Source organism: Canis lupus, chromosome 8 (genome assembly GCF_048164855.1).
Source record: "Canis lupus baileyi chromosome 8, mCanLup2.hap1, whole genome shotgun sequence".
Lineage (NCBI taxonomy): Eukaryota > Metazoa > Chordata > Mammalia > Carnivora > Canidae > Canis > Canis lupus.
Genome location: NC_132845.1, coordinates 64,710,431 through 64,736,393, shown reverse-complemented (window position 1 = coordinate 64,736,393; position 25,963 = coordinate 64,710,431). Strand labels below are relative to the sequence as shown.

General features: G+C 49.9%; 1 protein-coding gene across 1 annotated transcript in view; it reads right to left on the bottom strand.

The window, feature by feature from the left end:
- The window catches only part of FOXK1 (forkhead box K1), a 67,972-nt gene extending 42,540 nt beyond the window's left edge, over positions 1 to 25,432 (bottom strand). The window contains exon 1 of the mRNA XM_072836850.1: positions 24,831 to 25,432. Within this exon, the coding sequence (XP_072692951.1) occupies positions 24,831 to 25,432 (602 nt within the window). The remainder of the gene's footprint in view (positions 1 to 24,830) is intronic.
- Positions 25,433 to 25,963: the final 531 nt, after the last annotated feature.

The following is a 25,963-nucleotide window of genomic DNA, read 5'->3' as shown; positions in this document are numbered from 1 at the left end:
AGTGGCCATGTGGGCTGCACGGTCTCCTGGTTCTTTCCCATGCAAATTTTCCATTACACCAAGCTTGTTGAAGACAGGAGCCACAACCTCCTCCAAGCCCAGGGCCTAGCTCAGGGCCTGGCACGTAACTGTGCCAAAATAATTACATTAAAGAAGTACTTTTCGCTACTTTAAGCTTGTACAATGAGCTTAAGAATGGTTAATAGCTTTGTTGACTATTTAGGAATATCAGAACCAGCAAATTAATAGGACAGGAAGACAATTTTTCTTTTCTTTTTTTTTTTTTTTTCAATTTTTCTTTTCAAGTCACAAATTCACTTGGATAAATTACCTGAGCCAAGGTATCTGGTTATGAATGTAGACGTGATGTTTATCAGCCGACAGAGACCAGGGAGGGGCCCTCAGAAGTACTGACCATTATCCCCATCTTACTATAATTTTAAAATGAAATCTGGCTTGGAGTTCTGCAGAAGTCACAGAGCTATGAGCACAATTTAAAAATAAATGTCATGTCTTGTCAACTGGAAATACACAGAACAGAGAGAAATGACTCCTCCTCCCCTTCCCCAAGCACTCTGTCTGCATCAACTCTGCTTTGTGTCAATAAATCTCACCCTGGCTGTTTGAGCAGTGTTTAATCATAAATGGCTTTGAATGCAGTCCGAAGTATAAACAGAACTAAATGTCACCTATCTGAGCAACAAATTAGCAAGCAAGAGGAGAGAAAGCCCGAGAATGAGAAGCCAGATACCTGGCACATTTAAACTGAAGACAGATGAGACCATTTTCAAGGTTATGAGAATAAATCCGCAGTTCACAGAGGGCAGTGGTTTGGTTTTGTTAGCTCTCAACACTCCCTTGGCGAGGAAGTACGTGAGGCAGAGCAGTGGGCTCACGTGCTTCCCCACAGTAGATGGGCGCATGGAAAGGAGCACATCACCCCCACCTTCTGCGGGGACTGTCCTGCAAGGTGGATGGTGCTGGTCAAGACTCAGGAGGAGTAAACCCGACTCTTCAGAGGAGCAGGCTGGCCTCCGTCAGGGTCCCTCAGTCAGTGCCATTTACAGAGTGGACACCAGGTCGTGGCACTCGTCACACTTCCAACTGGAGAGTGCACATCCATCCAGTAAGCGCAGCAGAGACCCCCACATCAGATGTCCTGTGTGGGCCTCATGGGCACTCTCCTACCTGTCAGCACAAAAGGGTGAATGGACCCAGGGGTTCGTAACAGGTATTATGATCCACCTCAAATATCAAGCATGCTGAATGTCTAGTTCTGGCCATGGTCATAGGAAAGGGCTCCCGTGGCACCCCAGTCACCTGCACCGTCCTCCTTCTGGGCACAGTCCAACTCCAGTCTCACTCTCCTGCCTCCCTCCAGACGCACATCTCCATTCCTGGCATTGGGGTTGGCTGCCCAGAGGCCCTGTCCCACCATGAAGCTCAGTTCATCTCATGCCCAGCCTGACTTCACTCCAGGTCAGCTTGCAGTTCCACATGCTTCTCCCAGAGGCTATGACACTCCTTCCTGGACTGCATGTCTGAACAGTTCACTTCCTGGTGGCCGCATGTGGGGCCCGGCCTGGCTGGCTGTCTTGAGGAGGGACTCCATGTCTCTAAACCAGGTCCTTTCTTTGTAAAGTGTGGTGGCACCTTGCCTGCCACACGGGATTATGGCAAGAATGGTCGGTAAGCGGGTGAGGCGCACAGGCCAGTGCATGTGCCACAGGCCCATGAACACATGCAGTTACTACCACCATCATCACTCTCCTACAGGCGTATGGTCACCTCACTTCAATCCATCCATGTGGGCTGCTGCTAGCCATATCAGGCACCTCCTCTGAGAACCTCCAAAGTTCCATATGGCCCCAGAATTCAGCGTACCTTTCCACCCTCTCCACCTGCCAACACATCTGAGGGCCACTGAGAGCACCAGGTCTTCCTTTCCTGAGGTCCCTCCTCCTCAACAACCAGGTAGGCTCTCCCTAGAGTGACTGCTATCCACTTGGCCAAATCACCTCTTACACCGGGGCCATTGCATAACAACCATTCCCATGGTCTGTGTGGTTACATGTGCCTTCCAGATCAGTTCTCTCCCAGGGGATGTGAATGGTGGTATGGCAACCATTTCTGGGCCAACTCCTTGAGGATGGGGATAGGCCTGCTCCTTGCTGCAGCCCCTCTCACAGGTCAGGTGCCCTGAGTGCCCCTTGCCCCCCCAGGGAAGGAGCTCTCCTCACATCACCAGGAGGGGCCCTGACCATGTGGCCCCCTTTCCCCCCAGGGAAGGAGTTCTCATATCACCAGGAGGGGCTCTGACTGTATGCCCCTCCCCCCGCTTCCCTGCCCCCCAAAGAAGGAGCGCTCTTCACATCACCAGGAGAGGCTGGCTACCATTCTTTCTGTTTCAGCTACCATCCAGCCATTGGTCACTGGGTGTACTTGTTACCACGTCCTTGCCTCTGACAGATACAACACAGAAAGTAGCACATGTGTACTTGGCTTTTAAGGCCTGCTTTACCAGAGGCTGCCCTATATAAAAATTCCCCGCCCTTGTGCTGCTGGTGGCAACTGCCGGTCAGACACCAGCACGTAGCTTCTTCAATTGAACCAGAATAAACTCCTTCTTAGGCATGGCACCATGAAGAAACATGTCTCTAAACTAGGTCCTTCCTTCGTAAAGCATGGTGGCACCTTGCCTGCCACACGGGATTATGGCAAGAATGGTCAGTAAGCAGGTGAGGCTTTTTTGTAGCAAGAGCAATGCTGACCCAGGGCCAGAGCGGGTGGGATCCAGTCCCAGCTTCACCATCAGCCAGGTCCTCGGTGCCCTCGGCTCTAGATGTTCTTGAGAGCCCTTCACAGCTCAGAGACCGTCTCAAGTCTGGGACCCGGGGCCTGGTGCCCTGAGTCCCTCATGCCTAGGACAGTACCTAACTGGTTATACGGGTAATGCATACCTCCATACAGAGGAAGAACTACACAGAGGAGAAAAGACACAAGGACAACAGCACAATGACAAGAACCAACAAAAAGACCATGATGACAACAAAATGGGAGCAGGCCAGGGACACAGAGTTGCTCTAACTCCATGTGGTAGAGGCTGGTGGCTCCCTCTGAGCTTACTTTCTATTAAAAGCAGTCTTGACCTACACAGACTGTGGGAACAGGCTTGTGTGATGCTGCCGGGTGGCCAGCCCACCTCCACAAGTGGCCCTCTCTCTGGAGCAAGGGAGAGATGTCCTGCTCAGCAGGAGTCACAGACCTGGTATCCACACGGTTTTTAAATTAAAGTATACAGATGCCTGGGTGGCTCAGTGGTTGAGCATATGCCTTTGGCTCAGGGCATGATCCCAGATCCAGGGATCAAGTCCCACATTGGGTTCCCTGCAGGGAGCCTGCTTCTCTCTCTGCCTATGTCTCTGTCTCTCTCTCTCTCATGAATAAATAATTTTTAAAAAATAAATAAATATATTAATTAAAGTATAAAACAGTCTTCTACATAAATCCCAAGTACTCATCTCTAATTCACCAGTAAGTTAAAACACAAACTGGTCCACTGTTTCTGCAGCCCACATGTGTGGGTCAAGTATATAGATACTAAGGCAGGACACTCACTTATCCAGTACTTTCCCAGGCTTCCGTTAGCCCAGAAAGGAAGCTGGGTTTGCGTGGCTTTACAGATGAGGACACTGAGGCTCAAGGGGGATGAGTCACTTGTCCCAGGTCATCCATCAAGTCATCGAAACCGTCAATGACAGCCTCTATGTAAGCCCTGACCTTCCAACTCCGTAGGTATAAACACGAAGAAACCAAATTTTGTTAAAAATTTCAACAGTGAAAACCATCGAAGCTGTTGATGAGTCAGCTTCGAACCAGACAATCTAATCTCACAGAGCCATTTCCTCCTGTCTGCTGTTCTCTCCTCGATCATCAGCATCATATCCACAGTGTCAGGCATGGCTCTGTGCACTTCCCTGTGGGAGCCCACACAAGCCCATCACTGCAGGGGCAGGGTCCCCACCAGTTCCACCACCATGGGGCTGTAAGCTGTCACTGGGCAGTGAAGGGACCCACAGGCAGTGCCTCACCACTCAAGCCAGGAGCCATCAGCACACACAGACCCGCAGTGCCCTGAGGTTCAGACCAACAGCATGATACGCGATCTGAATTTATCATCATGTGATTGAAACTTCATGTGGCAAAATCAGCCCATATTTTACCAAAGTTAAATTCTGAAACTTTATCTTTCAACACCAGCCGACCACACATATACCTGCCACAAAACTAACAACCATGCCCACATGTTAGGAAATACACTCTGTGTTTGTAGAGGATGACTTGAGTTCTGGGGTGAGGTGTGCATTGGTGGACAGGGTCCAGGTGCTGGGGTAGAGACTATGGTGGCAGAGAGGGCCATGCTCACCAGGTCACTGTGGCCCCCCAGAGATGGCCCAGGCCACTGTGCACTCCATCAGCCTTCGACTCACCCACAAACAGCTTATTAGGTCTTCCTAAGCGTCCGGCTCCTTGCAGGCCCTGAGAGGAAATATAAATGCTAGTCTGTCCTGGAAGACAGAGCCTGCGACCTAGTCAGGGAGGCAAATAAACACAACCACGTGATAGGTGCTCCATTAGAGCAACAAGGACATTAAGGAGCCACGATGAAGGGCCTCACCCCAACCAGGTAAACAAAACTGGGGGAGGCAGGGTGTGCATAGCCAGAAGGCTGAGCGGGGGCTGTCTGGGAGATAAGGAGTGGAGATGGCATTCAAGGCTGTGAACAGCATGGATAAGGCACCAGGGACGTGGGGTTGGGGCTCGAGGGATCATAGCCACCTGCTCATCTGCTTCCTTTCACAAGTAACATTTTCCATTAGCCTCTTCCAGAAGGGGGCCTCTGACAGCCAACCCCACCTGCCAACCTCCCCAGGAAGAGCCAGGGCCACCCCTGCGTGGCCGGCACCCCCACCATCGGAGGACCTAGGCTGCTATGGCTTTAACACAGAAACATTCAGAGAAAATTCTTTCCCGGGTCACACAAGAGAAGTTGAAGCTTATACCACTGGGGCAAATTGTTCTATTTTTATTATATCAGTTTACTACACTCTAGGCACTTTTGCCCTTGTTCTGCCACATAAAATTCCATACTAAACCGAGAAACTTACTTTGGATAATTTAAGGTCAAGTCAGATTTTAACCTCTATAACCTTTCCTAAGGGAGTACAGTCTTTTTCTGAGATCCACTTTGATTTACCCTCAGGCTAATCTCCCCCAAAGTAGCAGCCGCTGAAACCAGAAGCTGGATCGGAGAGTCAGGAAGCACATCCGGTTTTCCTAAGGGAGGCTGGGATAATCGCTGGCAACCAGATGATGTTTACAAAGCAACAAGATTCTTTTTAGAGACCTCTATGCCATCCTGGAGAGAGCCCAAAACAAAACACAGTGGAGTAGCATCAGCACCACGCAGAGTGTGAAAAGGCCTTTATCTACCTCAAGATGTAGGCCCTTCAAAGAGCGCATTCCAAAGGGCCCTGGGAAGGCCAACAGCGACATGGTGCCTGGCCCGGGAGGGAAACACTTCATTCTTCCAAACTCATTCCAACCCAGGGGCCTGTGCCTGGCAGCCTCTTCCTCTGCCTTAACTCAGAATTAGGAGAATATGTGAAAATCTGAGGATCGATGGCAAAATACACTTTCACACACAAATCAGGAAGGACAGTGTGGCACTGAGGGTCGTACAAATGGGAAAGATGGAGTAACCAGCCCTTGCCCAACAAATAGGCACTGGGAGAGAGCAGAGAGCACACCTCAGACACCTTCAAACTGCCCGCCAACGCAGACCCCAGGTCTCTGAACATATTTAGTGCCGTGGAGAAGAAATGATCCATCTGGGGAAAGTGGGTCATAAAGCAGATTAATACCACCGAATACTCACTCAGGGAGAGGCCTGGTTTCAAGAGCGGCGGGTCTACTGAACTAGTTTAATTGTTATGTAAATCGTACTCTCAGCCACATCCATGCATCCCCGAAGGCCTATTCATCAGCACCGTTTTCTCTGAAATAAAAACTGAGCAGACTGTCTTTCCTGGCACCCCTCCCCAGCTCAGCCAGCCCCTGGGTCCTACATTTCCAGGCTCTTTCCTTTCCTTCAGCGTCTCTGTGGCACCTGCTTCCGCTGTACCAGGGTGCTGGATGCACAAATGGGTGCCGCGGACATCAAAGGGAATGGGGAGAAGAGAGAAAGCATCACTCCTTCCCTCCCCACTGGCTGTTGAGCCTCCTCCCCAACCCATGCCCCTGCCCCGCGTCCTCAGCCTGTCCCTAGTGGATGAAGGCAGGACACTCTTAGCTTGTAGTCCACGTTTTTACAAAAAGCACAATGGTGCTCAGCCAAGGTGTAAAGTAGCTGAGTGATTTCTGTGGCAGTTTTTCGTGAGCTGTTGTTTTATTTGTTCACTTTCAATAAAATTATTTGAAGACCCGGCAAATCCAAAGTGCTAGAGGAAAGTGGTAGGTCTCTACAGACTCTGGAGGGGGAGCTGCCCAGGTAGGCGAAGAAAGGACCCTGCTGGCATTTACAGCGGAAGACACAGTCCCTGCTCACCCCCAAGACAGAGCTCCCCCATGAGAGGTCTGTAACCTGGCGCGGCAGGACCTCTTCTACGTTTTCCCACTCTGAAAACAATTCAGAAAAAAACTCGCAATCACATTTTGCGTTTGGTTACCACAGGAGTTATCTGGTGCCATTCACCGAGGACGAGGATGGGTGGAGAGGTTCCTTCCTGATAAGGGGGGAATCACAGAAAGCAGGGCCAGGAGCCAGGAGCTGCCTGCCGGGCCTCCCTCCTGCTGAAGCCTTACGTAGTGCGGACAGACAGCAGGGGTGGACTCCCAGACTAGTGGGGCAGAGCGGTCCTAACTTCCTCATTAAACAGACATTAACATAAAAAAGAGCGCCTTAGTAGTTGCCAGAGGGACCGGGATCATCAACAATTGTGAAATTGCAAAGATGCATTTTCAGCAAAGTGCCCTCTTTTAAAAAGGAAGCAGACACAAGGAAAAAACATGCTGTGGTGTTAGTGGGCATCTCTGTGGAGAACAGCTGTACGTGGCCTTTCTCCCTTCCACATTTCCGTATTTTCCAAATTTTCTATAAGCATCGATTTCTTGTATAATACTGAAAAGCCAGGGATGCCTGGGTGGTGCAGCGGTTTGGCTCCTGCCTTTGGCCCAGGGCGCGATCCTGGAGACCCGGGATCGAATCCCACCTCGGGCTCCCGGTGCATGGAGCCTGCTTCTCCCTCTGCCTGTGTCTCTGCCTCTCTCTCTCTCTCTCTCTCTGTGTGTGTGACTATCATAAATAAATAAATATTTTAAAAAATTAAAAAAAAATACTGAAAAGCCTGAAACCGTAAAGGCAACAGGGAACACAGAAGCTAATGGTCACTGTTCAGGGCTTTCTTTTCAACACTGGCTCCTTCAAAAAGAAATGCGACTAAACAATTTTGACTTTTAAGAATTACAGAATATAGACTCATAAAAATCAACTCCCTAATAAACTTTGGAACTAAAGACTTTGAACTTTCTACTAATTACCATATTAGCAGTCTGGAATTCTCTGGGAAAAATGTCATTTTGGATAGACGAATTCTCTGAACAGACAATCATCTGCTCCTATAGGAAGCTACTGACTTTGAAATTTTCACCCATTTTTTAAGTTATCTCATTAAAAACACATCTTAACCTCCCTGGCTTTGTAGGTGACAGTGAACAAAAAGAGGTGACCATTCTGAAAACCATAAAAGACGAACACAGAGTTATAATAAAAAACTGACAAAATTATTGATGAGAACAAGCAAATATGAATGTGTGCATCAAATCTCCAAGTGTCAGAATTACAGTTCAGTCCCTTAGAGGTTAGAGGAGAATCGGAAGGCAAGAAACTTGAAGGATTAATTATCTTCAAACATGGGCTGAACGTGTCACCAGGGCTCTCTGTACGTGCAGAGGACACACATTCAAGGTGCCGGGACCGGATGGCACAGACATTTTAAAGCACATGTGCCCAGGGACAGAGGGACCAGGGCATCCAAGGAAGAACTGTCTTGGTGACCATTCTTCAAACCAGGATGAGCCGCATCACCTCCAAGTTAACAAAGGCAGGGAGGGGACACCTGGGTTCTCCTCGGCTACCGCACACTCAGCAGGGACAAGGCTCACATAAACCCAACAAGCCACAGCAGAAACGTTTCCGCTCATGGTTCTCACCCTCCCAGACCTTCTAGATGAACAGGGCAGGCAGGGGGAGGGGAGGAAGGGAATGTGTCATACAAAAACACACAATCATAAACAACACTAGTACCTTGAAGAAACAGAGTGTGCAAACAACCAAGTGCCCCAACTGGGCCCCGGGGAAGTGACACTAGGATGACCATGTGGCAGAAGGTGGACGCCACTCCAGGTGGGGGGATGGCAAGGGCTGGTGGGAGAGCAGGAGGGCCACTGAGGAGCTGCAGGCAGACGTGGACACATATATTGAAAGGCCACACGCATCTGGGCTGGCAGCGTGGGGAGACGACCTAAGAGGAGCAGATCCAGTGAGAGGGGAGGGCCAGGGAGGGAGTGTCAAGGGGAGACAGAGCTATGGGGGGGGAGTGGCTCCTGAGCCTAGGGGCAGCAGGTGTGCTGCCCCACCACTCATGGTGGGATGGGGCTCGGTCTGTGCTCCCATCCCTGCTTTTTAAAAACTACCCGGCGAAGCCCAATCTCAAATCTCACTGGCATTTAAAAAACAAACCAAAAACAATCTACTTCAGAAAAACTAAAGTTGTTGGACTAGCACAAGTTCCCAAACCGGGGGACACCCTGGCCTGCAGAGTGAAGCGGACGTTGTCTTGTAAGAGGAAAGCACCCCCCATGAGCCCTTGGCCTTGGGGGAGGGGCAGGGCTTCAGGGGCAGGGTTAGCCACCTGCTAACCAGGCAGGGTGCCCCGTACAGGGCACACCACAGGAGCCCAGGGGGCCCCTGACCACCTGAGGGCGCATCTGGGGACAGTCCCTCCCTCCTTCCTCACCCCCCACATTCTGTGCGCCTCCCCAGACATGCCGGTCTGGCCCTGTCCTACCTGCCATCCCCTGTCACTGGCCTGCATGCAGTCACCCTCAGAGGGCCCCACAAAGGACACCCTCCAGCCTGCCAGCCTTTAGCTTACACATCTTCCTGCCCCAGGGGCCAGGTCGTCTGTCCTTAGCAGACAGTGACCAGGGTTCAGGACAGCCCGGGCACACATGGGGTTCTTAGCAGTTGGAGACACACTCTTTGAGCTGTTTGGAACTGGTAGGGTAAACCAGAGCCCAGGTCTCCTGGGTGCGAGTGGGGTCGGCAAGGAGAGGTTTGGCATAGCAGAAGCTTGCCTTGTGCCCTTGAAGCCCACGAAGCGTGAGGCGAGCCAGGGAAACCAGACGCACGCCCTCCCCAGCAACCCTGGCCATCCGCCGCCATCCATAAGCCCACCACACGGAAGAAAATGCAGACCAGGGCATGAGCTGAAGACAAGCAAATGCTGGCCCTGACACCAGCATCTTCTGTGACACCTGGACAGGTCCACTGTGGTCCGCACCTCAGCTTATCAATCTCCAATCAGGGACCCCCGTTACTCACAAAAGACTCAGGGATCCTCTGAGCCAAGAGGCTTTCTGCACTGCCACCAAAGGCTCCAAGGGCAGGATCTGAAGCCTGTACCACTGACTCAGGAATTTATTCCCACGGTGTTTTGTTAAACAAGCAGCAGCCTATTTATTTCCCAAATACACGAAGAGATGCTCTCAAAGCAACAAGCATGCACACACCTTTTCCCTACACTGTTAGGTTTTCTGTACTCACAGAGACAAGCAGGGCTTGGCTCACAGGCATAACTTATGCGACTCACCTGCTGCTTTTCTCCCCTGCCCAGATGAACTGGCTGGGGTGGCCTCTCCCTGTTTCAGCAGGCTGTGATTCCACTTCCATTACAGGCTCATGGCATTCAGAAGGATGAGCTGAAAATGTCTCCAGGGTCCGGGAGGGCTCTCCGGCTGTCCCGGAAGCATTTGGAATCTTAGGGAGCAATGGCCCCTGCCCAGGGCTTCCCAAGGCTCACATGGTTTCCAGTACTGAAGTTTTTAGTTTTGCCACACATAATGAAACCATCATTCTTAATGTTGTTTTGTCCCCAACATTCAGGTGAGTAAAACCTACCCTAGTCCTGTGGGTTCCCTGAATCTTAGGCACGTTTTCTTCCCTCCTATGCTATGAGGCCAGGCAATACTAGAAAACCTGCACATGATGAGGACTCCAGGCCTGGAAAGGGGGCATCTCTCAGAGGCTTTGGGGAGTTGTCCACACACACCCACACACACATACACTCACACAGACATACCCCCGTCTCCCACACCCTCAGAGCCAGCTCATCACCCAACCCCATAGACTCTACTGATCTCTCCCCATGGCCACGGCCACACTCTGGCCCCTGTGCCTGAGTGTGGCCCCCATGGTAGCCCCGCTGGATATATCACTACTCTCCTTTGAGCCTTTCAGGTGGACCTTGGGGTCCTCTGAATTTCTGGCATCCTCTATCCGAGTAACTTCCCCCATTGCTTCACAGCCACGAACCTATGGGGAAGTCCCTGTTTTCAATGGTTCCAATCGGCAGCTCCTGCTTGTAATTTAGATCATCAAGTACGGCTTCCCCAGAAGGGTCCTCCCCATCCACCTAACACATTCTCTGGTTTCCTCATTGCGCCCTGCACCTCCCTGAAATACCACATGCTCACTCTCATGGCTGTGAGGTCTCCCTCTTAATTCACAGAGGCAAAGGGGGAGTCTGTCTTGCTCCCTCTGCTTTTCCAGCCCCCACAGCACCTCACACAGGGAGCACCCACTTGCCAATGAAAGTAGCATCGAAGGCCTTAGTAACCACCTGGACTGCATGTGAGTGCATGTATATGTGGGGGTGCTGAGGGAGATCTTCCCAAAGCCATTCAGTTTCAGTATGGAGATGCTGGAGGCCACCACACTGGGCCAGGGCTCAGGGGAGGCAAGCTGGACATGAGCCTGGGGAGAGCCTGGGGACAGGACAGGGACCCAGAGCCACCCTGGACCAGGCGGGGGGATAGCAGGCAGGATGCTCAGGCTGAGACACAGAGGGGCTCCTGGTGACCCAGTGCATATGTGGGAGCACTGCAGGTGCTGAGAAGAAGCCACCCCCTCAGAGCTGAGAGAATGAGGGTGAGCAGGAGATGAGACTATAGAGCCAGGAAGGTCTGGGGTCCAAGCACCAGAGCTATGAAGAAACACGTGCAGTTCTCTGGGCCTGGCAATGTCACCCATGATGTGGTCTTCCAGAGAAGTGGAAAATACACACAGTACGATGAGAAGATCTGCGGTGCCATTTATGTAAATCAACCCCTCCACCCCTGACAATGAAAACAGATGACCATCTCTGTGCAGGGGCAGGATGGGCTAGAACTGGAGCTCAGTGGCTCTGCAGAAGAGACAGAAACATGGTGGCAAGGGCACTCTCCACTGAAAACACAGGACGAAGTGTGGACGAGTGTCAATTCTTTGTGGGTCACAAGTACATGTTTAATTATCCTCTGTACTGTCCGTATTTTTAAATGCCTGGATGTGAGATCTGGCCTCCATCCCCAATTCCTACTGTTCCTCTGAAGAATGCCCTGTGTCCCGGGAAGGGGTGGTCACACCGCTGCAGGGATGGAGCTGGTGATGGGAGGCTGGCTTACCACTCAGCATCCGGCCCCAGTACCAGCTGCTCCCAGAGCCCCAAAGGTGATTCAAACTGATTCAAGGGAAAATCTGAGCTCATCTTTTCAAACCCCCACTCTCTGGGCAAGCAGCTCAGAGAAACACAAGAGAACAAACCCTACTATTTTGCTCCGATCGTACCACCTTAGGAGGTGTGAGGGACCCTTACCAGCCCAAGCCCCTTCTCCAGCCATGGCAAGATGACAGCCATCCTGTGACACCAGCAGTGACTGGCACCTCTGCTGAAGTGAGGGGCAAGGCTACTCCACCATGACCCACTCCAGGCCCTGCAACAGTTTCCCTACCATAAGAGAGCTCTCACTTCCAACATCCAGATGCCTCGCAAAGCAAAAACAGTCCCCCACACATGGTCACAAATGATGGCAGTGATGGTGATGACATGGGCTTGTAGTAAGTATACCCATGTAGTCTGGCACCTATATGCCAGACACCAAAGTTAGCACTTTGGTACACCACTTTTAATTCTCATAAACACCCAGATAGTGGGTAGTGTGCCCATTTTACAGATGAGGAAAAGGGAGCCTGAGGTCACAGCACCTGTCCAAAAATTAAATTTTTTAATTTAATTTTTAAAAACTACTTTATTTTTTAAGATTTTATTTATTTGAAAAAAAAGATTTTATTTATTTGAGAGAGAGAGAGAGAGAGAGAGGGAGAGAGAGAGAAAGCATAAGCAGGGACAAGAGCTGAGGGAAAAGCAGGCTCTCCACCAAGCAGGGAGTCTAATGCAGGACTCCATCCCAGGACCCTGAGATCATGACCTGAGCCAAAGGCAGACACTTAACAGATTAAGCCGCTCAGGCGCCCCTAAGTAGAAGGAGCAACAGAGGCAGAGGGAGAGAGAGAACCTAAAGCAGACTCCACTGAAAAAGAGCCAGACATGGGGCTCAATCTTGTGATCCTGAGATCATGACCTAAGCTGAAATCAGGAATTGGACCAACTAAGCCAACTAAACCCCCCAGGTGCCCCAGACACACAACTTTAAAATGCTAAGCTTCTATCACCTCTGATCACTGTCTTTAGCCAGGTTGTTTCTGCATTCAGACCTCTCCTGTTTGCTACTTTATTCATTTTGCCACCAACTTACGAAGTGCCAACTATGTGCCCAGACTGGGGTTACTTGGGTGGTGCTGGGATTATAGTAATAAATGAGTAAGGCACAGTCCTGCCCCCAACACCAGAGCATGTCAGATAAACAGACCACCAACCCTACAATGACAGTGGGATGGTAAGACTGAGGGCACCATGGGCTGCAGCCCAGGAGACTCACCTCTGCAAGGTAAGAAACACTGCCTTAAGAAAGTGGCTTCTGAGCAGTGAAGCTACATTTATTCTGAAATACCTTATAAGCCTTTCTTGTCAAGCTGGAAAGAAGAATGGAGCCCATTATCATGGTATTTATTCTATGTTACCTGGAAATTCTAGCAAATTCAACAAGACAACAAAAAGAAATGAGATTTGAAAAAAAAAAAAAAGCAGAAGAAAGAGACAAAAACAGTTATCATTTGTAGATGAAAATCTGACCTAGAAAACACATGCAAAAATTCAACTTAAGGGATGCCTGGGTGGCTCAGCAGTTGAGCATCTGCCTTTGGCTCAGGTTGTGATCCGGGGATCCCAGATTGAGTCCCGCATCCAGCTCTTTGCAGAGAGCCTGCTTCTCCCTCTGCCTATCTCTCTGCTTCTGTCTGTGTCTCTCATTAATAAATAAATAAAATCAAAGAATGGTGCTTAAAAAAAAAAAGTCAACTTAAAAACTGTTAGGAGAAATGGTAACTGTGACTGGATACAAAATAAATATTTTATTCCAGCACTGAATGGCAAAAATTACTTATTAACCACAAAAAGAAAAATAGTAACTATCGGGTGGAGAAGCTCCGCCAATACCTAAACCAAGTGATCCACATGAACTCCACTAGGAAGGACAATGGCATCGCTGAGAGATGCCTGAGAAGGGTGTGCATCCTCATGCTGGCATTCCAGCCCAAGATCCCGACCCCGAACCTCACCATCTCATCAGGACTTGGTCTAATTCAGCAAATCTAATTTGCGAGGCATCTGATAAAACAATTGTCCTGTTTTTTATTTTTAATTTTTTTTAATGTCAAGGTCAACACAAAGAAAGGCCAAGGAGCTGTCTCAGAATACAGAGACCAGAGAGGCTCCACACTGGACAGGATGCTGGATGCTGCCAAGTATGCTCCTGGGGCAGCTGACAGCACTGGTACCCGGGTCATGGATTAGAGAGCAGAACCGGAGTGAGGTCAGATTTCCTAAACTCAGTAACCAGGCTGTGGTTATGGAAGATATCCTTATTCTAAGGAAATATATATTACGGTACTAACGGAAAAGGGAGCATGATACATTTAACGGACTCTCAAATAGCACATATACACATAGGGAAATACTGAAGCAAACGTGGCAGGATGTTAAAAATTGGTGAGTTGTGGCCGAGGACAGGAGTTATTAGAACTAGTCTGAAGTAGTCTTGCAGCTTTCTGGAAGCTTGATATGTTCTCAAAATGCAAAATTTTAAACATAAATTAGTATTATAAAGCCCATACCAACAAAAAGAAAAGAAAACACACACACACACACACACGGCCCATCTTTCCTACATGGAAACACTAACCTTTTAGAAAATAATAAGAAAAAAAAGATCTTATTTGTATTGACTATCCCCAAGGCAAATATATAAAACACCTAGAATTAAGGATGCCTCGGTGGGTCAGCGCCTGAACGTCTGCCTTTGGTCCAGGGCATGATCCTGGGATCCTGGGATAAAGTCCCACATCGGGCTTCCTGCACGGAGCCTGCTTCTCTCTCTGCCTATGTCTCTGCCTCTGTGTGTGTGTGTGTGTGTGTGTGTGTGTGTGTGTGTCTGAGTAAATAAATAAATCTTTAAAATAAAATAAAATAAAAATAAAACAAAATAAAACACCTAGAATTAAACGCAACTTATTAAGAACCACAGGAACTCCACATAAAGAAAACCAGTAACATAAAGGTGGGAATTAATCTCAGTAAAGCATTATCATTGGTGTGGAGGAAGGTGTACAACCTAGAGCAAGGTGCACACTGTTTCTATAAAGGGCCAGACACGTACTGTTTTAGATTTTCAGGCCATACCATCTCTGTCTCAACTAAGCAGCCACAGAGACCATGTAAACAAATGGGCCTGGCTGTGTTCCCATAAAACTTTATTTATAAAACTAGAGTCTGCTGGGACTTGGCCCACAGGCTTAGTGTGCTGCCTGGATCTAAATGTGCTGAGCCTGGCTAAGTGTTCTCCAGATTGTTTCCTCTTCTTCCTGGACACACGGCCCTCCCTCGGAGTGGCCCTGCACTGAAGTCTCCTCACTCGCACACAAGCAGAAGTAGGATCCTCCCCATTTCCACTCCTGGCCTGTCAATACTCCTCCACACAACCCTCCTACAGCCTGGATTGCTGAGCTACCAATGATGGGTTTACCAGTCAGTGCCAGCCAGGGTTCCCTGATTTGCCACATGAAGGACATGTTTTTCAACCACTGATTAGTAACATTGATTTGGGACTTTCTGTGAGCCAGATATTGGAATTTATCTATGACAACAACCAGCAGGCCACAGAAGATTATATATATAAGCAAAAATCTACTGGATAAAGGCTTAGAGTCCTCAAAGTGCCAAGCACATGCTGGCAGTGGGATACAACGCTGTGCAGAGAGCTCAGCCCTGCCTTCATAGGACCTGTAGCTCCCTGCAGAAGACACCAACCAACGGTCACACCATATGAGACCAGCCATGTTGACAAGCGCCACCTGGTATGAACAGGTGTCTGTGGAGGCAGCACATAGGACAGACAGGCAGACACATGATACTCATGCATTTGTTTATAAAGGAATTTTAAAATCTGTGAGTATACAGTATTCCTATTATCGAGTTGGACTCAAAAGTAATCTATTGATAACCATATGCACAGTAACCCAGAGCTAGAAAGGGCCACAGAATTTTAGAAAAATTTCTCCCTATATCAGCAAATTTGTCTCTTCTCTTTATTACCCACAGGAATCATCTCTTCGGTCCCTTACTTCTTTCCTGGGGCTTCAAGAATGAGGGTAATAAAGGGGAAACTGTCCATTCTCATTTATCGGCAGTCCAGAGTAGTAGAAACTGAAGACAATGACTAATCTGTCTGGCCAGAAGACATTTCAACAAGTGTCTTCTGCAAAGGGTATGGTTGGGTGCTTCCTCACCTTGCACTGAGGAACCGCAGTGGGTCTGCTGGAGCCCCATGGCACAGGCTGGACCCATCGGTCTTCCTCACCTCGAAGCATACTGCAGAAAACATCTGTGCCTTGGAGGTGAGTGGGGTAAACTGAGGCAGCGGCTGCACCCAGGTGCTGCAGATCCAGACTTGCAAACTCTGCAAGGCCATCAGCATATGTGACTATTTAAACTTAAATGAACTTACAGACTAAAAATTAAAAATTGAGTTCTTAGCCCCATTTCAAATGCTCAACAGCCATACATGACTAGCGCCACCATCCTGGACGGCCCAGTCACAAAACATTTCTATCACTGCAGAAAGTTCTAGACTTTCCATGAGATCTCCTGCTGGATAACCTGAGGGTTAACAGGTATGGAAAATCTGTTCATATTGTAATTTGCAAAGAAAAATATAACTGCTAAGAAAGCCAGATATTCAGTAGTCTTCCCACATACTAGTTGCTGAGGCAGGGCTATAAATGTTCCTGGTTAATATGGAACCCAACCAAAGGGAGGTGGAAACTCTTAAGGGGAAGATGTTTTCTTTCTGTGATGAGTCACTGTTCCCAGCTTCAGGGATGTACCTGCCAAGCTAACCGGATATATTTATGTCCCCAAGGGTGGAGGTAGAGGAATACAAACTTCTGTTCATGTAACTTCGCAGCCTGCAACCTGTTTGCCTGCCGTCAGATTCCATCTTCACATTCTTTCTACATCAGCTCCACAGGGTTACTAGGTTCACAAGCTATTTCTCATGGACTGTGTTTCAGCCACAGCTTCGTGGCAGCATATTGAAGGATCCTGAATTTCACCCATAATGCAACCACATCATGTGATAAGAGGGAGTATTCCTGGGAAGGTTTTTGATGGACAACCGGCCCCAGTAACTACCCACGCATGAGCTTGAGCTTGCACTTGAGTTACATATGGCTCACCAGCATGGTGGGCCTCTAGCAGAGGTCTTCCTGAGCAGCTCACTACGCCACTCATCGCCATGGATGCCCCACAACATGTCAACATTACGTATCTTACACAACTCCAACTGTGAAAGTTATAAAACCCAGAGTATTTGTGAAAGGGAGCAGTGCGAGAAGTACCAGGGAGGAGCCAGAGCGTACTCGATGTTTCTACTATTTGGAAAAACAGTAAGTACTTTTTGTTCTTTTGATACAAATCACAAAAAGCAAAGCTTCTTTAGACTGGACAGAAGGCCAGTTTTATTCTCTACGGTACTGATTCACCATGAAGAGGGAAGAGAGATATCCACTGAGACAAACAGGACACTGGGGAGGGAGGGAATGTCTGTGTTTATCAAAAGTGGCATGGCTTTTGAAAAGTGTACTCGGAAGGGTTTCAAAAGAAATCCCAAATAGGGAATATCTCCATGAAAAAACACCTACTTCGTCTACTTCGTCACTGACGCCCCTTGAGGACTCTCATGGTTCTGGGTCCAGCCCCTTGTCCGTGCCTGCCCCTGAGGACCCCGCTCCCGGGGCTGAAGGGAAACAGCAGGGAGGTCACCAGAAAACCAGCAAGGGAGATGGACAAGCATACCTATGCCCGATCTGCTCATGGGAAAACAGAAGAAATAATGGACGAGCCAGACAGCCCCAGCCAAAGTCACCAAGAATCGACCCCACACACACACAAAAAATACTAAATGAAAGCCAAGTTACATTATGAGGTGCTAATAAGGCCAATGACTACATTATAAGGCTTTTAAATTTTCTGTTAAAATATACTGTCAACTCAACCTTTACAGTAAATTTCAAAATTAAACTACATCAAAATGCCTCATCCTTTCAAAGATTTCTATTTTCAAAAACATGATCTTTTGAGTTTGAGGAGGATGAAATGAAATTTGCCAACTCAAAGATAAGACAGGCTTTTCTTTATATAACAAGACATGTTGACATTAGAAGATCTGCATAATTCAATCAATATTCTCCCAAAAATCAGGGCATAAGTTACAAAACCACATATGGGTAATAAAAGATTTATTCAAAATGCAAGACAGAGTGATGGATTTTAATATAACAGAGTACAGAAAGTCCACTGATGATGTTTCAGATTCCACAGCTCAACTGACCTTTAAGACACTACTGACTATTAAGTTTTGGTGAGACATCAAGGAATGCCATCTGCAATCATCAGAAAGTCCACCAAAACAGCTCACCCTCTTCCAGCCCATAACTACGTGGGGCTGGACTTTCTCCCCATGCTTAACCGAAAACCACCTATCACCATAGTTAAGAGCACAAGCAGCCATGAGAGTCCAGCTGTCTTGTAGCAAGCCAGATGGTAAAGACTTACAAAAAACAAATACCCCTATTCTAAATTTCTTTGTTTTGAGAATTACAGTGACTTTATCATAAATAATTATTCTGGAGATACGTTTATTATTGCTAATTTTGAATGGATTGATGAATATTTAATTTCTTGGTTCTAATGTCTAATGCGGTGAGGGTAACAGGCCCCACACAAACCAAAGCTCACTGGGGTCCCCAGTAACGTGCAAAGGTGTGAAAGGGCCATGGGAGCCAATGCCTTGCGTCTGGCTGGCACAAAGGCAAAGGGTACCTGGAGGGAAGAGGTGGCAGGCCACTGTCAGCAACACCGGGACCTGTGCTAAGGGGCAGGACGGGCCCTGCGGGTTCCTGGCAGCTGCTGTGGCTTCCAGCAGGAAGGCGATGAGGTCAGAACCCTGTTCAGCGCACACGTGCGGAAGGACGAGAACCCTCCCTGCCAAGGAAATAAACGCAAGAGGAGCTTGTGCCTTTCTGGGCAGGCTTAAACATGTCACAGATGACTAAGGGAGAAAAGTTTCTTCTTAATCAAACCATGTATAAAATACCCATCTTTTTTCCATGTGCTTCCCAGAAAGTATTCATAGGAGAAGCCACACGTTTCAATCAGCTCATAATTTAGTGCTTGAACAGTTACGTCCAAGAAAGGCAAAACCCACACTAATTCATTTCCATCCTGCTGTCAGCCGCCTAGGAGTGGGTCCAGCGAGGCCTGAGGGGCACCTGCCATCCTCATGGCCTCTGTCTGGGCTCCCGAGCAGCACAAAGCATGCTCTCATGGCCTCCCTTCATATGGTCACCAAATACGTTCACACTCAGAGATTCCACTTTCTGTCCTTTAAATCCATCAGGAGCTTTTTACCAGAAAACCGGAAACTTGCAAAAGGTGATAGCAGTACCAAGCATTAACCACGAAACCTAGCAGTCACAATGCAAGGGCCTACTTCCAGGAAATCAAAGTAAAAGCATTTCTATAATCCTCTCATTTTAATATGAAATGCTTTAAATGTAGGGTAATTATGGAGATGAGGCATGGCTGTAATTTGAGTTGTCACTAATTTACCAAGTTTATCCCCTGACATTCACAAGATGCAAAAACAGCAAATAGTAAATTACTGTATCTACAAATCAAAAGCTTTCGTTTCCTCTCGGCACATAATTTTAAACATAGCTGTGTCTCTTTTGAAACATTAACCGTGAACATCATTAAAACTCTACACAATACCCTTTTAGCATCCACCAATCCCCTTCCCTTATTAACAACAAAGGCTTTCATAAATTTATTTAAATTGGATTCAGCACATATGTCATAACATCTTTCTCATAGACTGGTTTCTAAAATACTATATATGTTTTCCTCTATGGGTGATAAGCCCAAAAACCTCAGCATGAACTAAGTGTTGGAAAGTGGCCCATATTTTTATTAACAAAGATTCGGTATACTAGCTCCCAATTCACTACACTCCCATAAACCTTTTTAAAGTAAGCGTTTTATAAGACGACCGAGTAACTCTGAACAAATATATGTGATCTATGATAGCTGCCCATGAGCAAGAAAACTAGAACCAAGAGTTTATTTCTCAAAAATGCACATTCGGGGTTTTGGCCATGCTATCCAGACATGATGCAGCTGAACCTACTGCTTCCTTTCCTTTCGCTGAGTGGCTCCTCCTGCCAGGGTCCTGGTGTCTGCACGGGGTGCTCCAGCTTCCACACCCACGCGGGCACCAGACTGCAATGTTTCTCCCTCAGAGGCTCTTCGGGCTACTGCTCTTCTCCCAGGCCAGGTCTCCTGGCAGGTGGGCTCTAGCGGCACACAGCCTGCACCCCTCCCAGTAGACGTGCAGACGTCCCCTCTTCATTGGCCCACCTGTGTACATGGGGCCAGCACAGTCTCGGGCATCACAGCTTCCCTTCTGGGCCTCTGCAAGCCAGCTGAGCTGACACCCTCTCCTGTCCCAGGTGCAAACCCCCCACAGCACGCAAGCCAGCAGCTGGGCTGACTGGCCATGACGGCAGCTTTGGGTCAAGGAGGGACCCCCAGCCCCCAACAGATGTGGAGGCACGGTGTCCAGGATGAGTGGGGGAATGGAACACAGTTACTGTTGCTTGGATGCTGCTGTCAAGTCTGGGGCAGTTTCCAACTAATTTCAAAATGACTTCAATCTGATAACTACTTGTGTGATGGTTAGTAACTAATTCCACACTTTTCAAGTGACCGGTTGGAACAGCACTTGGAAACTCTACAAAACAAACACGTATGTAGTCAAACGCTGTGGGGTCACAATCAGTCATTTTCCATCTGGGTCCACTCGCAGAAACTGTGATCCCTCCCCCAGGCCACTCACGACACGTCCTTCACTGGGTGGAGGGCACCAGTGCGGCCAAGCACATGTGCTGGCAGCCAAAACAATCAGCCACGGTACAGGCAAGGACCACGGGAAGGTGCTAAGGGAGAAAAACAGACATCTCTGCTTTCTGACAGACACATGCTCTACCACCTAGGAGGCAGTTTCTGGCAAAAAAAAAAAAAAAAGAAAAGAAAAGAAAAGACAAAACAAAACCATCTAACCTGTGTCTAATCAAATCTCTTGGTCCTTCAACCAATTCACAGTAAGTGGACACCATGAGAATCCAATCTGTAAACGCAGACGGTGGAAACTACACAGGACAGATGACCTGTCTTTTCAGCGATGAAACAAGAGAGACAGATGGAGTCTATAGATGACAAGAGATGTAAGTGACACCAACCAATCATTCTGTCTGCACCTGATTTAGTTCCTGATCCAAATAACACGCCGTAAGAAAGAAAATTCATCAGACAGCAAGGGAAGTGCGAACATTGCGTGGATGTTTGATGCCAGTAAGAAATTATCATTAATTTTAAAGGTGTGATCGTGACATCACAGTTAGGATTTTTAAAAAAAAGATCGTTTATCTTTTACTGAAGCAGTTTACACACAAAATGACATGACATCAATGACCTGCTTCCAGGTAAGTGAGGGCCAGAGCAATGATGAGTCTGGACAAAAGTAAAGCAAGCTAGGTCACGACATGCTACCACTGATGGCGGTGATGGCTATGGAAAAGGTTGCCACTCTATTTTTATGTTTGAAATTTTCTGTAACAGAAAGTGTTGGAAAAAAAAAAAAAAGCCACGCTCATCACAGAAAGTCTGGGAAACACAGAAAAGGAAAAAGAAAAGAAATAATCCCATGACTGTACTACTCACGGAGGCTACCATAAACACTTCTTGTTCTTACTGTAATCAATTAGGTGGTCCACATTTACTACAAATGTGTTTAAGAAAAACAAAGGTTGGGAAAAAAAAAAAGAGCAAGAGAGGGGCTGTGTACGGGCCTTCTTCTGTATGTTTCACACATAACATGTATCCCAAATTCCAAATTTGATTGTATAAAGAACTAGTCTCTCTCTTTCTCTCTCTCTCTCACACACACACACAAACCACTCCCACCCATCTGACCCTAAAAGGCAGTCCACATGTCCCAGGGGGAAGAAAATCATGTCCACATGTCCCCACCTCAGAAAATCACGTGAAACCGATGACAAGGCTTTCCCCACGGAAGCTGCGAATTCATTCACTCAGATGTTCATCCAACAAACAACTCAGTTGTACACCTACTGCCAGCCAGGCCCTGCACTGTGTCTCCAGTGAAAGATAACTATTCTTGGGCCAGCCCTCAGGGAGCTCACGGGCTGGGAGAAATGCTAGACTCGTGGCCCTGGGAGAAATGCTAGACTCGTGGCCCAGGAGGCTTTGCCAAGTCAAGTAAGGTGGCTGCTAAGTTATAAATGATGTGCCCACCCCTCCCAGGGAACATCCAGTGGACTCAGCATGGTGCAGCTATATGGTAGGAGACCAAGATCAACTTTAAGTGTGTCACAAGGAATTGTTTTCCTGTCAATAATTCAAAAATACTGAAGTTTTGGGAAGATGTACTTGTAGTAATAATAAATGGGGATAAGTTCTGGGATTCCTCTTAACTGCATGCTTTCTTGGGTGGCAAAGAAGAGGGAGGAATGGCACAGTGGGAGCTGCCCCTGGGAGTAGGAGGTGTGTGCAATGCCCCCCAGCACAGATGTTAACCATCGGGAGGGTGTGCCTATCACCATGACGCAAAACAAAACAAAACAAAACAAAAAAAACCTCCAAGGCTCATGCACCACACTCCACTAAATCCTAGTGTAGCCAAGTCCACAAAATGCCAGCACAATAAGAATTTTAGATTTATGGTAAAGAAATTCATAGCTTCGAATATTAATGGCAAAACCACATACCAATACCCAAGAGGAACCAGACAGTAATTACCACTTTTCTGTAAAAGTCAATAATGAATTTCCCATTTTGGAGTGACAAAAATGTACACATTCAACTTCCTTGCACTGAATTCATTAAAATTTCCTGATTATTTTCTAGTGGTGGGCTGAAGAGCCTCAATCGAGCTCTAAAATGAAGTTTACAACAGCCCACTCCATATATGGAGCCACTTAGGTTTATACTCTCTAAAATAGAGAAAAACATAAACTGGCTCAAACCGCTAAACACATTAGTCAACAGGCTTTGCCAGTTTTTAGAAGCAAACAGGGAAAGGGAGACACAGACACTGCTCCCCCCGCCCCGTGTTTCTCCTTCTGCCTGTTTGTTGTCTTCTTGTGAATTTTACATCACTGCCTACATGCAGACTGCTCAGTAGCATAGCTGAAGTCAAGTAGAGGTACAGTGGGGCACAGGACCCAGTCAGAGAGCCGCCAAACACCCAGGCTGTCAGCCACAGCACGGTGCTCTGAGACGTGCCCACCAAGAAGGCAGGCCCCTTGAATGCAAACCTGCCAGGGGCCGCCAACACCCGGGCCACGTTACGCACAACAGACCTGGTACTGGCCTATCCGGAGGATGATCTGAGGCCTCGGTGGGCTGGCATTCCTTCCCCTTGAGTTAGAGAAGATATCAGGGCGCACAGGACTCAGTAAGCTAGGTCCCTGTCAGGAGTGTACTACTGCTCAGCAGCTGGGCAAGGAGCTCTGAAAAATCTGAGGGAATCACGTAAAGGTGCGTTAGAAGAACAGGCCTCTAAGAGCTCCGGGGCAGGGAGGGGATGGTGCTGTGGTGCCTGTCACTTTCTCAGGAGAGAAGTGACTGGCCCTAAAATGTATTTAATGGCCCAGAATGGAGACCTTGCAGGTTGTGGTAAAAAGAATAAAGCAGTAACAAACATGGGATAGAATAACTTTGTTACTCACCAAGTCGGGATGGAACACAACACACAACACAGGGTGTTTGTAAGATAAAGGTATGTTCTCCCTCACACCCTAAGAGGGAGTGAGTTATTGATGTTGCACGGGAGAACTGTTCAATGGCAGTATTTACAACAAAACACACCAAGACCCTAAGGAGGGGAGAAGTTTACAGAAGCAAGCCTTTGGCGCTGGGAATCACCCCAGAAAAAAAAAAAAAAAAAAATCCCCTGCACTCTCTCATGAAAGAATAATCAGGCCGTCAGAGACAACTCTGGTACAGGAAACCGTTTGGAGAAATATAAACACAAGTGAGGGGTTAAAGGCACTTACTACACAGAAACAGAAAGTGCCCGAAGAGGAAGCAGGGTAGTTAAACAGGCTTTCTCCTGATCAACAGATCTTGAGAAAGCAAGGATTACAGGGGCGCAGCCCATGGGGGAGAAGACAAGGGAGAGTGAGTGAATGTCACTAAAAGCACCCACGGGGACTTGATGGCCCTGCCACCCGCAGTGCTGCAGTTGGGGGGTGGAGGCCTGCCTTCTCCCCGCCCTGCGCCCCCCATGCCTTGCTGCTTCCCCTTCTGGCTCAAGAATCCCAGGTGTGCCAAGGAAGGCTGGAGCACTAGGCACTCCGGTCCTGTCCCAGGGGCCTCATCTCCAGGGACCCTGAGGACACTTCCTGTCCTGTCCTCCGGTGCTCAGGATGGGAACATCCCTTCCCAAGTCGCTGCCATCCAGACCTGACCCCTGCTACGGAAACCACCTGATGCTATCCTTTCCAGTACTGCGTGCAGGGGTGACCCCGGAATCCAAACGTGGCAGGGAGTGGGGCGGCGCTCGGGACCCAGGCTGGGCGAGGGTCAGGCGTGCCCTCCGGTGCACACGCCTGGCAAGGGGCAGAGGCCACCCGGACGGCTCAGGCCAGGCGGGGGCGGGGCGGCCCTCGGAGCCCAGGGCCAGGGCAGGGTGGGGGTCGCAGGTGTACGCAGGGTGCAGCTCGAGCACAGACTGCACCTGGGTCGGAGGGTGTCCCCGAGGCCCACGCTGGGCGGGGTCGGGCCGGGGCTGCCCTAGGCCGGGCCGGGGATCCCGGCGGCGGTGGCGGCGGCGGACCTCCGCGGAGGCCGGGGGTGACCCCGGGGTCGGGGTCGGGGTCGGGGCCGGGGCCGGCGGGGCCGCGCGGCACTCACTGTTTGGGCAGCTGCAGGGCGGGCGCGCCGCGCCGCTGGAAGGCCCCGTCCACGAAGACTCCGTTCTTGCCGAGGCAGCGCAGATAGAAGTGCGGCTCCTGGAAGCTGAGCTGCAGGTGGCGCCGGGAGATGAAGCTCGACAGGCCCATGCTCAGGTCCACCGAGCCCTGCGACGAGTTGCGGCCGATGGTGACGCTGGGCTGCCGCATGAGGAACTCGAACTCGCGGCCCTCGAGGCGCGCCAGCGCGGGCCCGGGGCTCCGGCGCACCGAGGCGGCCGCCGCGGCCACCAGGGCGTCCCCCGCCGCCCCCGCGCCGCCCGGGCCCGCCGCCGCCGCGCCCCCCGCGCCCCCCGCGGCCCCCGCGGCCCCCGCGATCGCGCCCGGCAGCGGCGGCGGCGGCGGCGGCGGCGGCGGCGGCGGGGGCTGGGCGGGCGGCGGCGGCGACGGGGCGGCGGGCCCGGGCGGCGCGGGGGCCGCGGGGGCAGCGGCGGCGGGGAAGGCGGCGGCGGCGGCGGCGGCGGCGCACAGCACGGGGCTGCAGGGCGCCGAGCGCAGCGCCAGCAGGGCGCGGGCCCCGCTGTCCTCGCCGACTTCGGCCATGTTCGCGCAGCTCCGAGCGGCCTCCGGCGGCGGCGCGGCGGCGGGGGGCGGGGCTCCGCGGGGCGCGGGCGGACGCGGCATCCCGGGCCGGATCGCGGCGGAGCGGAGCCGACCCCGAGGCCGCGCGCGCTCCCGGGGCGGGCGGGGCAGGTGTCCCCGCGGGGGCGCGCTGCCCCGCCCCCGCCCCCGCCCCCGCCCCCGCCGCGCCCGACTCCGGCCGCGTCCCGGAGGGACCCGCCCGGGGAACCCCCAGAAATCTCGCTGGAAAGTTTTGCCCCCCCTCCCCCTCCGGGTCCCCGGGGACCGGGACAAATGAACTCCGCAGCCTCCGCGGGGGCGCCCCTCCCAGCCGCTCCCTCCGCCCACCCTCCCCTGAGATCACACTCCAGCACCCGAAGGAAGGGTTTTCGAACTGTAACTGAAGTGTGCCTAAGGATGCTTGCGATCCCTGATGCCCCGTGTGCGTTTTTGGAGTCACTTATTCATTCAACAAACATCCAGATCAACTATCCGGGGACCCACGCTTGGCAC